We start from the raw sequence: 15,907 nt of genomic DNA, 5'->3' as shown, positions 1-15,907 counted from the left end.
CAAGGTCAAGGTAAAAAGCTATAAATGCACAGATGTATGGAGCCTAAAGCTGAGAGCCTCTGCAGACCATCATGGGCACAGATTGCAGAGTTGCCACGGGACACTGATTCTTAGCGGGGAAGATTAGACGCATTTATGAGTCAGAGACAAGAAATACAACTTGCGTGCAGACAGTGTCTCCACCAGCCTGAAATCTACAAACATCTTGCAGTGTTTAACACACCACCGCATTCATCTGTGGTGGATGCATTTCTCTGTGAGTGGCTGGGATGAGTTTGTTTGAGAAAAGAAAGACTGAAAAGTTGCTGTGCATGAGCGGTTATGGATAAGAAGAAACACAAGTGTGGAACAAGGGATAAACTGGGGGCAGAAAAGAAAAAGAGCTTTTCCAGTGAAAACATGAAAGTCAGCACATGTGGGAGAGATTAATCGCAGATTTGCTTGTTACATTATATGACTCAAGGCTCATTTGCCTGAGGTTAAAGTTAAAAGTATAAGGCAAAGGGAACAAACATTCAGAATCAAACCTTTTCTGTGCAAACCAGGCTCATGCAAAGTAAAGTGTAAAAACAAATGGGGTGATGGTTTATCACTTCAGATACAGCGAGGCTCCAGGAAAACATGAGGAAATGACAGGTTAATCAAGATTCAGAACCGTGCAAAAGCAAGTTAATGACAGGAAATGAGCGAGATTAGCTTCCGCAGCATTAGTCACTCATCAACCTCCAGTCTCCTCTGCTCAGGGATCTTTGCACATTCTCCACATGCTCCAGACTACAAGTGAAGTAAACATTTCAAAAGCTTCGCTCCAAATTTAAATAGAGAAAAAAAAGGTTCGACTCAAAGCAGTGCTGGCCAGCAGAACACTTGGATCATGGAACGCTGGCAATACATGGATAGCGGCTACCTACTGCCATCTAGTGAAACCCTCTTCATTTATACCAGCAAATGAAACTTCTATTACAGTTCTTTAAATAAAAATCAGCCGACATGCATTGAGTAACCATGGTCATTTAATCTGAAACTCCCAACGTTGCACATCACTGTGGGGATTACAAAAAAGGCCCAAGGGCAAAGTGTTGCAGAGTATTTCTTGTAAAAGAAATGGCAGTTTTTAACTTTGTACCCTCAAGATCTGTCATCCACTGTATTTACAAAGAGACAACTCACACTTGTGGTACCTCCAAGGCCTTTTGACAGATATATTCACAATATATCAGCTTTTGAATCACAGCGTACGACACTTTTCTCAAGAACTTCTACAACATTGATCCATGTGGAGAGTTCGTGAACGTATTAGTCTGGATCACACACTTCAGGTTAGGTCAATAAGCTGTAGAAAGTGCAAAAAAAGGAAAGATGATGTGACACTTTTAACATTCATCCATCTTCTGTATCGCTCTATCCAACCCTGGGGTGCCCAGTCCGATTCTGGCTGTCCAGGGGAGAGGCGGGGTACACCCTGGACAGGGTGCCAGTCAACAACAACAATGACGCAAACTCACATTCACACCTTCTGGAAATTTAGTGTGACCAATTAGCCTCAAGCGCATGTTTTCAGACTGTGGGAGGTTAAGAGTGACTGTGACAGTTAAGTGTACCTAGGCTAAACTCACACTCATACACAGAGCACACACAAACCCTGTACAGAAATGTCACCTATCTCGAACTGGACTCAAACCTTCACACTTTTATCATTAAAGCTAATCACTCATTTCAAAACAAGATGGAGGAATACGAGTTTGTGACAGTGTATATCAAGTAGCTGCTCTGCTGACTGGACTATTCAATAAGAACAAACATATTTATGTAGGTTTTGAACTGATGTGTACTGAACACCAAAGCAGTTTTTCATTTTTATTCAAGAATCCATATGGACAGTTTGTAAATTACTACTAATGTTTATAAGGGCCAAGGCTTTGGAGCATGTGAACCCACAAAGTCCGGCACCTATGCCGTCTGTGGACTATAATACAAACACTTCTTCTCTGCTCATAATTTGTTGTTAAAAGTTTCCTAAAGGTTTAAATAAGCAGTTGAAGGCACTGAGATGTGCGAGTGACTAAGTTGCTTGATTCAAACGACCAAACTATTTGGATTCATTTTAAATGGAAAAGGTCAAAACGTCAAAAAGTGACAATAAAAATAAATCCTTCATACACAAGCGCACCCGGTTTGGTGAAGTCTTGTTTAGTTCGCTATGTTGATTTGATCCATGTCTCAAAAAAAAAGAAAAAAAAAGAAGCATTTTTAGGATCTGTTACACTGAGAAAAGACTAAATGTGACTCACTGTCATGACTCACTTTGTGGGAACAACCAGCTACTATATCATTATGCAGTTCAGCCTTTATTCCGTGGATCCAAGGAAATGCAAGAGGTATTATAAGGTAATTCAAAATGAAGTTGAGAAAATATTCCTGTGACTTCTGGAAGGGTCCATAAAATATTTTAGAAAAGTATTCATGCATAAGAAACTGAAAATAACGTAAAACTTGGGGGAAAAAAACAAACAAAGCGTGGTGGTGAATGGTGAATCTGTTTGTGTTTCCATAGTCCTCAAATTCCTGTTGTGTTGACATTTCACCCAATGCTGAAGTGGAGGTTAATTATTTTAACAATAACTGCAACAGCGTCACCAAAGTCAGTGGAATTGGTTGGATTTTAGTACCCTCTACGTCCAATGCAGCGCTTCAGTCCATGTGAAAACGTGTTAGCTTATGTCGCAGTTTGCGTTCAGATCTGATTCAGTTCATGTTGGAGTGGCTCTTTAAGTGCCTCCTCAGGTGGGTCAGGCAGGTGTAGGTCTTGGGGCAGATCTGGCAGTGGTACGGTCGCACCCCTGAGTGATTCAGCATGTGCTGCTTCAGCACGCTTCCGCCTGTGAACGCCTTCCCGCACTGAGAGCACACGTACGGCCGCTCCCCCGTGTGCACGCGCATGTGGACTGTTACTTTGTGGGCCATCGTGAAACCTTTGCCGCACACCGTGCACTTGAATGGCCTCTCTCCCGTGTGGGTGAGCCTGTGGGTGCGCATCGCGCCCATCTGTGAGAAAGCCTTCCCGCAGTCTGGGCAGACGTGTGGCTTCTCACCCGTGTGAACCCTGGTGTGACTCCGCAGTCCTCCTGCTGTAGTGAAACATTGTGAACAGTGAGTGCACTGGTACGGCCGCTCTCCAGTGTGAGTGCGCATGTGCTGCTTCAGGTCGTACCGGTTCCTGAACCTGCGGCCGCAGACCAGGCAGCTCTCCGGCCTGTCGTCATTGTGGCGCAGCTCGTGATTGGCCAGGCATTTCTCAGAGAGGAAGCACTTGCCACATTCCTGACACTGATAAGGCTTTTCGTGGTCCACTCTCTGGTGATACTTCAATTCGCTGATTCCTGGAAAAGTCTCGTCGCAGTACCTGCACCTGAAGCGGTGGTTCGGGCTGTAGGGAAGCTGATGCTCGCTCATCTGATGGTTCCTCAGCAGATGGGCCATCTTGAACGTCTTTCCACAGTGAGAACACTCGTATTTTGTCAGCAGCTGCACACATTGATGTCTGACGCGCTCATGCAGAGACCTGAACTGACACCCACACTTGGTGCAAATATGAGCAGCGTTTTTACATTTTCTCTTTCTGTGTCCGGAGAGGTGAGCCTCTGTGCGGAAGGCTTTCCCACACTGGGAGCATTTGTAAGGCTTCACCGCTGTGTGGAACCTTTGATGTTCAAGGAACTCAAATCGATATTTGAAGCTCCTTCCACATAGCGGACAGTTGTGAGTGACTCTTCCTCGCGGATAGGCTGATTTAACTGAAGATTTTCTGGACGACAGAGAAGCTGATGAAGTCCGGTGACCTGAGCTACTTTTCCTGTGTTTACCTCCACTCATTAATTTTGTAGTTTCTATGTCTCCGACCTCCTCGTGCCGTTGCTGATGCTTGGTCAGACTCTTTGAGGAGATAAAATTCTTTCCACATTGTTTACACTGATAAGGTTTGTCGTGATCTACTTGCTGGTGATATTTCAGATCCCCAATTCCTGAAAAACCTACGCCGCAGTGGCTGCACTTGAAAAGACGACTTTGAACATGAGTTAGCAGGTGTTCCTTCAAACTGCTGGACTTTGGAAAACTTTTCCCACACTGCCCACAGTCGTAGTTGCGCCCCCGCTTCGGGCAGTGATGTCTGAACTTGTCCAGCGAGGTTGGAAAACTGTTTCCACATTTAATGCACAGATATGCTGCATTTTTGCATTTCCTGAGCCTGTGGCAGGCCAGCAGAGTGGCCGTTCTAAAAGCCCTCCCACACTCAGAGCAGTTGTACGGCTGCAGCCCGCTGTGAACTCTCTGGTGTTCGATGAGGACAGAGTGGTGCTTAAAACATTTGTCGCACTCGGGGCATTTGTGGATTCCTGACTGCTGCCTTCTGCGAGGAGATGAGGACATATCGGTCCTCTTTGGAGAATCGGGAAAGTCCGTTGAGGTGGAAGGATTTGTAGACAGTTCTTCATCGAACATGACGATCTGAGGGACGTCATTATTTTCATCATCACAAGCACTTGGGTGGGAAGCGATTGCCACTTCCAGGGACGGAGGGAGGGACAGAGAGGGAATGAGGAGATCATCTGACTGGAAAGGAGCTGAGGGGAAGACGTGATAAAAGAAATATTAACACGTTGTCACACCCATTGAATTGAAGCACTGTGCGGTTAAAATACATCAACATACCAACATTGCTCTTTGCCAGCTTCCCATGACACTGTTTGCTCTGGAGAAGAAACTTGAGGTCGTCTCCATTTGAGACACACTGCATGTACTCCTCCAGGACTGTAGGAGCAGCACTTATCCAGGATGCCGTCTACAAACGGAAACACCAACAATATAAAGACAATTCTTATTTTTGTGTCCAAGGCATCACTTTTATTTTCATTTCATTTGAAAGATCCTTTTGGTACCTGCTTGAAATCTGGTATTGGGAGAAGCTCTTCTAGTCTTGTGAAGAATTCACAAACCAAGGTCTCCAGCGCTGTGTCGAAATCAGGGCCGTACTCCACAGGAAACACATTCTGTCACAGAGAGAAAGACATAATTCAATTAATCGATCCTGAAGGTAAGATTAAAACTAACAAAGAACAACTAACAAGCAAGCCTAGATGTCCAATCAAAGTCAGATTTTCAGGAGAGAGAGAAAGAAAAATAAAAGGAGTTAAAAAAGTGTGGTTACTGTCACGTTTGATTTGCGAGGGGGTAAAGTGGCAAGCAGTAACAAAACAACTAAAATGACTTTTTACTGGCTAAGAAAAAGCATAAACATGATTATAATTATAAAACAACAAAACATTACGTGTTAAATGTGAATGACTAACAAATATAGGCACAAAACAACAAAGAAGTGACTGTTTTATGTCTCTTTCAGAATAGGAATACCGTATACTCTAAACAGCACACTACGAATTTTGATTTATTATCATTTTTACCTTGAGGAAGTGTTCCCTGCCATCAGTATCTTCGATGAGGCCTTGCACAAGCTTCATGAAGTTTGCCTCTGGTGCTTCAATAACTGGATCATTTGTCTGAAGGTCAAAACAAGACAACAGTCAGTGGATATAAAAGTAATGGGATGACAGAAAGTTTGCGGTTCACTTTAACAATTATTGAAAATAAAAAAATGAAAGTATGCAACACTCGTTCAGGTGAGTTACTCACTTCTTCAATGCAAGAGGATCGAATTCGGTTGAGATGGGTTTCAACAGCCTTCAGATCTTCTGGGTGCTCAGAGCGCAACAGTTCCAGGGTCGTCTGGAGGAAACAAACGGTGATCTGAGTGTTTTTATAGACCCTGACACTCACGCACGCACTAGATCCACTTACCCTGGCTCTCAGGCCTAATGACAGCAGCCTCCCTTCTCTTTTACTCATCAGTTCAGGAACTGCATCTGTTACCATGGACACAAACTCCTCCAGTTTCCCATAGTGCTTTATATTTCGTTGTCGCACCACTTCCCACATCACAGCTGACATCAGACGGAGTGGTGGGACCAGAAGGGCCAGTGAGGACAGGGGGACACTGAATTCTTTAGAGAGAGAGAGAGAGAGAGAGAGAGATTAGACTTCAGTAAAAATAAATGAACACAGGATAAGAACGTTGGGCATCGCTGTGGCTCGAATTCTACCAGCAACAATTATCAAACATCACCTTCACATGCAAGCCCACTGCAGTTGCTTGACAGGTTGGGATAAATGTTATATATGCAAATGGGAAATTCAAACTGAAGATTTAACAGATTACGAGGATAAAACACTTCTGTGTTTTGCCTGTCGACACAGCAGCTCACTTTACACACTCGGCATCACTGGATTGTGGATATTCAGTTTACTTTTTCCACCAACGTTGGGTTTGTTTACATGCATTCTGCTCAAGTCAAAGGGGTGATCCTAAACTCCCAAAGCAGTTCAAGTTTAAAGTTTGCACACATATAGAGCAGCAACCTACGTTAATGTCTGCTAAAGGCTAAATTAGCAAATCGCTTATGTCAAATGGTTGTGTCTCTTCATGGCTGCTCCTTCGTGAAATTGTGTGTTTTCTCTGAACAGCCTCTGCAATACAACAGACGATGTTAAAGATGTGGCATCGTCCCTGTCTTGTTTTTGAGTTAAGGCTCTTGCGCACGCGAGCCTGCACGCCGCTTGTGTTGTTGGTTAAACCGGTGCGTAAATGGCCAAAACAATCCTTGCTCCAGGGATTAGACGAGGCCTGCTGCGCCTCGGCTAATCCTCCGCTCCAGCTATTCGATTACATGGATAACAAGTCGAAATACACACGGCTGCCGAGCAGCATAAGGTAATACATACCCATGTCGTTCATTTCGGGTTTCTTTATTCACGACGCAGAGAAATGTGCGCACTACGGGACATCTTTCATGGTTTCTGTTAGCGTGCAAGCTAACTAAGTGCAGGCGCCAACTTCTTCCTGAAGCGCGTTGAGTGGGCAGCGCATCAGACACCGGTACGCTTGTTTTGCTTTACGGGGCAGCCCGCTAAAAAGAATGTGTATTGAAGTGGAGAGCACCGCCTCACCGTGCAACATAAAAACTCCACCTTATAAGGCAAATGCAGCTCATTACGCACACACACAAACTGATACTGTAAACATCATGAAATGATAGTCTATATTTATTACGGTACTTTTGTCAGTTGTTGTGAAATATTGTGAAAACAAATTGAAAATTTGTTTATTTCCCCCCCTCCAGAAAAAAAACAGTTTTTTTAATATAGTTTGGACCTTATACGTATGACAACCGCCCCCCCCCCCCCCCCCCCATTTTCGAGGTAAAATGTATGTCCTACTCCAATGATTGTTTTTTTTTTTAAACATGTAATTTTTCCTCATGTTTAAGTACAATTTCAATTCATCTTTATTCACAGAGCAGATTTAATTTTTTCAACTTTATCATAGTTGTTAATCCCCCCGGGGAAATTAATTCTTGCCATGTTGACCCCCATCCTAGTTATAGAATGCAGTGGGCGGCCTCTGGGGAGGTGATGAGGGTCAATGGTCTTGCCCAGGGACCAAGTTTTTATATGCATGCACGCACACACACACACACACAAATATTTATGTTTCACCTAACCACTAATCCATCTTCTAAGCTGGCTTAATCAGGTTGCAGGGAGTTGATTCCAGCTGATATTGGAAAAAGAGCAGGATACGTCTCAGAGTGGTTGGAAGTTAATCATGGGGCAACCACAGAAAAACACCCACATTAAAAGATATGAGCAATAATCGCATTATGAAACATTGTTACGTTCCTCTGTAATGACATAATTAGTGTATTTAATCATTCCAAACAGTATTTATTTTACACACTTTACTGCTGTTGAACAAACAAGAAGCAACAATCATTTATCACACATTTAGGATGCTGAAGACAGATACCTGTAAATCTTGTTATTACCTGCAGTAAGACATCAAGTGATACAGACAATTGAAACAGGCAGTACTGATAATTTTATTTAATGAGACATGAATCGATCACACAAGCCCCATGGCTGCAATTAAGGCAAAAACAAAAAAAGCATAATAATCAAAAATAATCATTTCTGGAATTTCTAGGAAATACCAAAGTGCCGATGCCTTCAACTACTAATGCCGGCGTGATCTGGGGAAATCAAAATCTGTGTTTGGGTGGCACTGTGACTTTTCAAGTGTCTTTTAAGGTGATTGAGGCATGTGTAGGTCTTTGCACAGAGCTGACAGGCATAAGGTCGAACCCCCGTGTGACTCATGGTGTGTTTTTTAAGTTCACTGCCACGTGAAAATCCTTTCCCACACTCGGAGCACACATAAGGGCGCTCCCCGGTGTGAACGCGCATATGAAGCGTCACTTTGCTCGCCATGGTGAATCCTCTCCCACACACAGAGCACTTGTACGGCTTTTCCCCTGTGTGCGTGCGTCTGTGTATCTGCAGCTCGCCGGCTGAGATGAAGGCCTTGCCGCAGTCAGAGCACAGATACGGCTTCTCTCCCGTGTGAGTCCTGACGTGGATGTTCAGATTGCCAGACACGGAGAAACGTTTCCCACAGTACGTGCACTGGAAGGGCTTCTCACCCGTGTGGCTGCGCATGTGAAGGTTCAGATCGTGCTTGTTCTTGAAAGCTTTGCCGCAGCGCACGCAGATCTGAGTCCTCTGCTGTCGGTGCCGCAGCTCATGAGCAGTCAAACAGGCGACGGAGCTGAAAAATTTCCCGCACTGCTTGCACTGATTGGAGAGCTCAGGAGGATGGCTCTTCTGATGGGACTTCAGCTCGCTCATGCTGGGGAACACGCCTCCACACTGTTTGCATGTGAACTTGCGGCTCTGGTTGTGGGTCAGCTCGTGTTTACCCAGCAGGTACATTTTCTTAAAGCTTTTACTGCACTGGGAGCAGTCAAACCTTTTGATGCTATGAACACACTGGTGCCTAAATTTCTCCTGTATCGACTGAAAGCTTCTCTCGCATTTGATGCAAAGATAAGCTGCTTTTGTGCATTGTGTCCGCCTGTGGGTTGACAAATCTGAGGTCCTCCTGAAGGCTTTCCCACACTGTGAGCACTTGTAAGGATTCTCTCCAGTGTGCAGTCGCTGATGCTCCAAAAGCTCATAACGGTAAATGTAGCACTTTCCACACTGAGTGCATTGATGTGCGACTCTCTGCCTCTGTGGCCCGATCATGGAGCTCGATGTCAGCGAGCTCTCGACAGATGTAGATGGTGCCTGGCGGGCGGCAGGAGCTCGGCCATCATGTCCATCTTCTAAGGGAACATCAGGAATACTCCCTTGGCGATTCCCTTGTGTCGTTTCCCCGGTATTGCTGCTGTTCAGTTTGTCTGACGCCTGAGATGGCCAACTAACATCCTGCAGGTGAAAACCTGTCGCCTTAGATTGGTCATCAAATATTTCCATGTCATAGTCCACATCTTTGGCCCTTAATAAGGCAGGAAGAGATAAGGACGATAGCAACCGCTGCTCTGAGGGAGATGACACTGTTGGAAAAAGAAAAGAAAAAAAGATAAAAAATTTTCACACATTATGTCCATGATAATTCAAAGATGAAAAGTATTCACTTACATTCATTAGTTTTTGCACAAAACCATTTACAACATTGTTTGTAACGTACATTTCTGAAAAATGTGTTCTTTGCTGGGGGAAGTGTACAAGCACTGGTTACGCAGCGATTTGAGGATGTCTGGGGATTTGTTTTGAGACATCTGTGAGAAAGCTGAATCTCATGTGAGGAAGCGGAAACATAAATGATTTCTGACATTGTTATTGTTCCGAAACATTTTTTATTCAGCACGGCATGACCGGTTCCCATGTGTTTGCGGTTTGTGTGAAAGTATTTGTGAGAATCTGCAATGGTTTAAAATAACGGTTGAGTTGCGAAAACAAAAGAGAAAAAAGGATCACAGCACTAGCAGGTGTTAGTTCATAGATTTACTATATTTCTAACAACCCTGCAACTGATAAAAGGGTCAGTACAGATTATGCTTTGTTTCTCTAACTGATTAAGCAACAAACTTTTTGTTTTGTTTATTCAGACTAAAGAAGAATTGAAAACGGAGGTTTTACAACTGCGCGCCAGTAGAAATCATTTTTCAGTGACATAAAAGACACTAAAATTAAATAAAATTGTCACCTAAAGCCTGCAAATATCTTTCTGATAAATCAGTCAATGTCATCAACTGACAAATTGCGAGCCATTGTCAATAATTCACCCCAACGAGCATTTACAACACCTGGCTGTTGCTTAACACAGACAGACTTACCACCGGAATCGATGTTGGTTATTTCACAGACAGACGCTTTGCTTTTGAGCAACACTCTGAGGTCCTCAGCTTTAGCCGGACACTGCGCGTCCTCTTCCAACATGGTGGATGCATCACTTATCCACGCTGCAGTCTTTATCAAACAATTACAGTTAATTAAATTCACCGAAAACCACATCATCCAGGTCAGTAAACGTTCGGTAAATTCTTTTGAAGGGAGTGCGGTGTCTTTACCTGCTTGAAGTCTGGAACGACCAGCAGCTCTTCCAGTTTGTGAAAGAAGCTGCAAATCAGAGTTTCCAGTGCTTTGTCAAAGTCAGGCCCATACTCTACAGGAAACACATTCTGTCAGAAGGGAGAGAATAAATGTCTACTTGTCCCATTTTTCCAATGCATTGACACCCAATCAGTCTTGCACAATTGATTTATTTATACAGCATTAAAAGCCTCCATAAAAAGGGAATTAGGACATAATTTAAAAGACATTAAAGTTCTGGAAAATTCTCGATCACCCACTATTACAAAATGTGAGTTGCTGATATCCTGCTAAAAATAACCAACGTCCTCCTAGAATGACGGTGATGGTAATTAACAGACAAATATTTCATAGTATCTGAACTGTTCAAGTGTTTGAGTGACAAAAATATATGGTGGTTTCTAAGGAAATAACAAAAGGCTGCAAAATTCTTCAGAATTTATTGCTTTAACACTTTTTTGTAATTTGGGACCTGATAATGATAGATGTACTCAGATTATCTACTGACTTCACATAAAATGAGAATGAAAAAAAAAAAGTTATCAAAGAAATAATAGGAATTTAGGAGGTGTCAGCGGCCAAAAGTCACACGTTTTTCTTTTGTCTTAGGGACACAGACCACATATGACTCAATCACGATCTGGATGTTTTCTCCAGCTGGCTGTAAATTAGTAACAGCTCAATATAATAGCTTCTCTGAACTGTGTTGTTTGACCAGCATTTATTCGCATTACAACTTCAACATTATAGCAGCAGAAAAAAAAAAAGCAAAAATGGCAGAAGGTGTTATCCTACTAGAACTGTTGAAGAAACTGAACTGTCAAGTTACATGTTACAGTATGAGAATCAAGCAAACTGCAGAGCTCACCTTCAGGTAATGTTCTCTCTGTTTTGAATCATTCAGGAGTTTGTGAACAAGTTGAACAAAGTTGTCTTCAAGAGCTTCATTTCCTGGATTTAGCTGTCAAGTTAAACACATAACAATGAAACTGAAATGATAAGTCAGTGGTTCCTATTCAAGAACATAAAGTCTCACTCACCTGTGCAGGTCGCAGCAGGTCGTCTAATTGGGTTCTGAAGCTTCTGGGATCGTCTGATGACGCAGTGTTTAACATCTTTATCATCACCTTGAATAAAAAAAAACATTGCAGAGACAACAAAGATGTCCAAGCAATTTCTCAAAAGATCACACTGCTCTTATAACAACACAAAACCTCAACAGCCAAATCTTCCTCAATCAAATGAGTCTGTCAACATACTGGAAAACATTGAAAAAACAACATTTGCAAGATGTGCTTGAAGGTGCATCTATTCTATGTACACTAGTTCAATATTCTGTGTATGTACCTTTGAATCAAGGTGCACATAAATTAAAGTTGTTTGTCGCTGTAGGTTTTCGGTAAATCCGAGACTAAGCCACTGTTTACTATATGCCAAATGTCTTCGAAAGAAACTGAATGTGAAATAGTAAATGAACTCATTTGACATCAAAACGCAATTGCACATTACTTAACCATCTTCTCTGACAAACTTGTATTTCAATCAGCCTCCATAGTCACACAAATACTCATAACAGTAAATTGTTGTATTGTACATGTAAGTATCTTACTTTTGCTCTTAAGCCCAGCTTGAGCAGTTGCATCTGTGTGTCTGTCAGGATGCCAGGAATGACTTCAGTTACCAATGACACAAACTCCTCCACTTTCCGGTAGTGCTCTACGTTTCTCAGATGAACCACCTTCCACATCACAGCCGACAGCAGCCTCACGGGAGGAACCAGGAGCCTCAGCGATGACAGGGCGAGGGGAACCTCTGCAAGTGGTAGAACAACGCACACTAAGTGTTTTGATCCAAATTGATCAGCACTGGCATAACATTTAACCAAAAAACAGGTCATGGAAACATAAACATGGATTCCAGCTGTGTGACAAAAACTAGGTAAATGTTATTCAAGGTGTTAATGAAATACAAGAATCCTGAAACCCATTGACAGTGGCTGTGAGCCACAACACGTTCTGATGTATTTCTCAGGATCATGATAAAGTGTGAGCTCAAAAGATGGATTTCAAAATCGTACTTCTGGTCAATAAGGCGTTGAATGGCCTTGAGCCTAAATACATGTCAGATTTACATGTAGGCGTAAAATAGAAAACATTCATACCCTCAGGCCATAAAACACTATGATTTACTCAGGCTTGTCATTAAACAATATATTTTTACCTTTATCTTAATATAGCCTGAACTTTATTCTCCGTTTAACGCCTTTCTGAAATGATTTGTTTCAATGTATTTCATAATCTTAATTGCTTAACATTAATTATCACTGTTTTAATGTATTTCCTTTATTTGCTTGCAAAGCACTGTGAATTTCCTTGTGAAGAGTGGGATATAAACAAATTTGCTTTGTCTTACCTTACCTTACAATCTAAGTGCAAAGACTCGCTTACATATGGATCGTTCATATCCATACAAAAGTCAAGCCAAATAAACAAGTGACAGTGAATGCATGCAACGTGTGATCTCTTTAATAAAGTCTCTTTTATTTCATATCGGGATGTTTCGTCAAGGAAAGTGTATCATTTCCGTTTTTATTAGGAGTGATGGGCACTGATTACTTTTATAACGAGACTCTGTTGTTTGCGGTTATTAATTCGAGATGTAAAAAGATACAATAACAATCAACAAAAACTTAGCACAGCTGTGGAAAACTTTGATGCGGAATAAACTCTGAGATACAAGTCCCTGTTTTACTACTACATAAAGTATCTCCCATTTAAAAAAAATAATAATTAAAAAACGACATTAATTCCTGAGTACAAAGACGAGAATCGAAAACAAACTGTTAAAAACCCAGAAAAGATACTGACACGTTACCCATTTTGTACACACGAAGACTTCAGATAGTTGGAGGAAGGCAAATGGATTTTAATTCCATTGAAACGTTCCTATTCTGAGTTGTGGGTTGCTTTCAAACGATTTAAAACATGTCCAGATAAGTTTCTTCGTATCAACACGAACACAGCGGAGCAACACTTCCGGTCTTTTCTTCTTCGTGGCATGTTTTAGTCTTGTAGACTCTAGCGTCACCTGCAGGCAGCTTCCAGAAGACACAACCAGGCCAGTCATTCATGTCAAGTTGTCATAAACAATTCAGGCGACTTTTTCCATAATGAATATAACAAAACTACAATTTTAGATGTAATATACCTTATTAGGTTTTTTGTAAGCATTATCCAATACAGATATTTGTAAAGTTAAAAAAGGCCTTTCTTTTGCCAAATAAAGTGTTATTTCACCCATGTTAGATGTCTGTGTAAACTCTCTCCCTTCCTGTTCATCTCCACCCACAATCTAAAGGCACGTTTGTTTGGATGATTTGTGATTTGTTTTGCCTGAGTTTGTATGTGTGTAATTATGTGTTGGTCCAATGACGGACTGTTGACCTTTCCACGTTGAACCCTCGCCCTTGTTCAGTGTATGATGGGATAGCCTCCAGCCATCTGGATACTAATCTGGACAAACTGCGTACTGGAGTATTCTGATTGAAATCTTTGAATATATGGAAAACTAATGCATTTATCTGAGCAAGGCCATGTTTCTTTTCTTGAAACAAAAGAGCAAATAAACTAAAGGTCCTGATTCTTTAATTTAATCTGTAATGCAGTACTCCCCTGGTGGTGGCGATGAAGGCTGCAAAATTGTGATGACCTAGTATTTAACAGAAACACAGGATCCATGAGAAAGTAATTAGATAGTGCCCCATCAGGCCATCTGGGCAGCGTTAGCCACCATGACTAAGTAAATCCCTTCAGTGCATGGTGGCTGACAGAAGGGCCACTGTACCTAAAAAGGCTACTTCCTCTTCCCGGGCTCTCTTTTTTTGGTCAAGCCAAACCCAATTTTCACTCTGTTTTCACAAACAGCCACCGAGAATCACAGCTTGCAGAAACACACAATTACAACTACTTCCTGATCTGAATGAAACGAAAAAGCTTCTTGTCAACGGCTTACTGTATATACTATCCTAATTATCAAATTGAAATGACGAATGATCACAGATCATATATTCTGTGAATGTATAGAGAAATGTGTTTTTTCCTTTCAGATTTGTGACTTTTACTCCTGTTGTTTCTGGCCACAGTCAAAGTTCATCATATGTGAAGTGAGCTAATAGCTTGACAGTTTTAGGCTGTATGTAACGCGATTAAGTAACAGAGGCAATTAATGACAGATTCCACAGACTCACCAGAAGCAGAACAGGTGAAGAAGTGAGCACTCTGTCCTCACAGCTGCTTCGGACCCTGTCTGCATGGAGTTTTCATGTTCACCCTGAGCATAGGTGGGTATTCTCGTTTCTTCCCACAGTCGTGAAACATGTATTCGAGTCCGATTGGTGATTACGTTGCCGAAAAATGTGACTGTGTGTGTGTGTGTGTGTGTGTGTGTGTGTGTGTGTGTGTGTGTGTGTGTGTGTGTGTGTGTGTGTGTGTGTGTGTGTGTGTGTGTGTGTGTGTGTGTGTGATTGTCTGTCACTCTGTCTTTTCCCTGTGACGGGTTGGGGATGTGTCCAGGATGTAGACAGGTGGGATCAACTCAAGACCCCCATGACCCCGAACTGTAAATTGACTTTTAATAAGTACAGATTGACCATTTAAATCTCAGCATATTTTACTAAAATCAAAGTTAGCTGGGATTCTTAAACAGGCTTTCTCAAAGTTGTAAATGGTCAACAGCAGATTTGACGACTCAAATAAAATTTCTGTTAAAAATGAAACTATTTCCTACTGAGCTCACAGAGTGACAATGACAAGACAGAACATGAGTCATGATATTGAATTAACTATTGAATATTAAATATTGAATGTTAATTTAGTATGCGCCATATGCAATTCATCAAGTTTCAGTTAACATTCTATGCAGTTACTTCATAATACATTTCACTGGCATTGGGGCATTTCTCTGCTGGCACATTTGGTAATTAGACATAGTGCCTTTTTAATCTTTTTAAAAATGTTTGTGTTTTTTTCTCACTGATGAAGCTTTAATCTCTGCCACATGTCCAAACGCTTAAAAATCAGATCAATTACCAAGTCACAGTCATTCAAGGCACATTATTCTGGCACTTCTCGGACAAACCCAAATTAAATTCCGAGTGAGCATCTGCCTGTTGTGAGTCAGGATAGAAACACTTTAGTGTGTGTCGCTGATGCGTCAATGTATTTATGTGGACTTGTGTACAGTATGTATGATCGTGTGTTGGTGAGTGAATGATGAATAAAAGAAAAAGAGAGAGAGTGCATGTATTTGTGTGTCTGTGCGTGTAATTAAAACAAGTGATTTTTTTTTTTTTTTACATACAGAT

General features: G+C 41.8%; 2 protein-coding genes across 4 annotated transcripts; both read right to left on the bottom strand.

The window, feature by feature from the left end:
* Positions 1–992: 992 nt before the first annotated feature.
* LOC308115765 (uncharacterized protein) lies at positions 993–6,972 on the bottom strand. 2 transcript variants are annotated; one of them, XM_080473494.1, is made up of 7 exons: positions 6,835–6,972; positions 5,854–6,056; positions 5,689–5,781; positions 5,460–5,555; positions 4,938–5,048; positions 4,711–4,840; positions 993–4,622 (listed from the first exon to the last, which is right to left on the bottom strand). In XM_080473494.1, exons 1-7 carry the CDS (start codon positions 6,845–6,847, stop codon positions 2,746–2,748), a joined length of 2,523 nt encoding a protein of 840 aa, XP_080329620.1. In that variant the 5' UTR covers positions 6,848–6,972; the 3' UTR covers positions 993–2,745. The 2 variants fall into 2 exon arrangements, with proteins under 2 accessions (XP_080329620.1, XP_080329619.1); XM_080473493.1 differs by having other exon boundaries at positions 5,689–6,056.
* Positions 6,973–7,785: 813 nt separating this feature from the next.
* LOC308107973 (uncharacterized protein) lies at positions 7,786–13,594 on the bottom strand. Of its 2 annotated transcripts, none has more exons than XM_080460610.1 (7): positions 13,420–13,594; positions 12,155–12,357; positions 11,586–11,672; positions 11,414–11,506; positions 10,524–10,634; positions 10,290–10,422; positions 7,786–9,506 (listed from the first exon to the last, which is right to left on the bottom strand). In XM_080460610.1, the coding sequence occupies exons 1-7, from the start codon at positions 13,421–13,423 to the stop codon at positions 8,119–8,121; spliced, it is 2,019 nt and encodes a 672-aa protein (XP_080316736.1). In that variant the 5' UTR covers positions 13,424–13,594; the 3' UTR covers positions 7,786–8,118. The 2 variants fall into 2 exon arrangements, with proteins under 2 accessions (XP_080316736.1, XP_080316737.1); XM_080460611.1 differs by having other exon boundaries at positions 13,413–13,579.
* Between the last annotated feature and the right edge of the window lie 2,313 nt (positions 13,595–15,907).

The sequence above is a fragment of the Lipophrys pholis genome (assembly GCF_963383615.2).
Source record: "Lipophrys pholis genome assembly, chromosome: 1".
In the NCBI taxonomy this organism is placed as follows: domain Eukaryota; kingdom Metazoa; phylum Chordata; class Actinopteri; order Blenniiformes; family Blenniidae; genus Lipophrys; species Lipophrys pholis.
The sequence above is the reverse complement of the archived record's forward strand: the minus strand, read 5'-3'. Positions and strand labels throughout refer to the sequence as shown.

What these genes read in the sequence shown, in the direction of transcription:
- LOC308107973 (XM_080460610.1), bottom strand. An exon ending in ACCTGCTGCGACCTGCACAG is followed by an intron (nt 11,507 to 11,585) that starts GTGAGTGAGACT and finishes TTAACTTGACAG; the next exon opens with CTAAATCCAGGAAATGAAGC. An exon ending in TCGTTCCAGACTTCAAGCAG is followed by an intron (nt 10,423 to 10,523) that starts GTAAAGACACCG and finishes TGTTTGATAAAG; the next exon opens with ACTGCAGCGTGGATAAGTGA.
- LOC308115765 (XM_080473493.1), bottom strand. An exon ending in GATCCTCTTGCATTGAAGAA is followed by an intron (nt 5,556 to 5,688) that starts GTGAGTAACTCA and finishes TTTGACCTTCAG; the next exon opens with ACAAATGATCCAGTTATTGA. An exon ending in GCTGGCAAAGAGCAATGTTG is followed by an intron (nt 4,623 to 4,710) that starts GTATGTTGATGT and finishes TCTTCCCCTCAG; the next exon opens with CTCCTTTCCAGTCAGATGAT.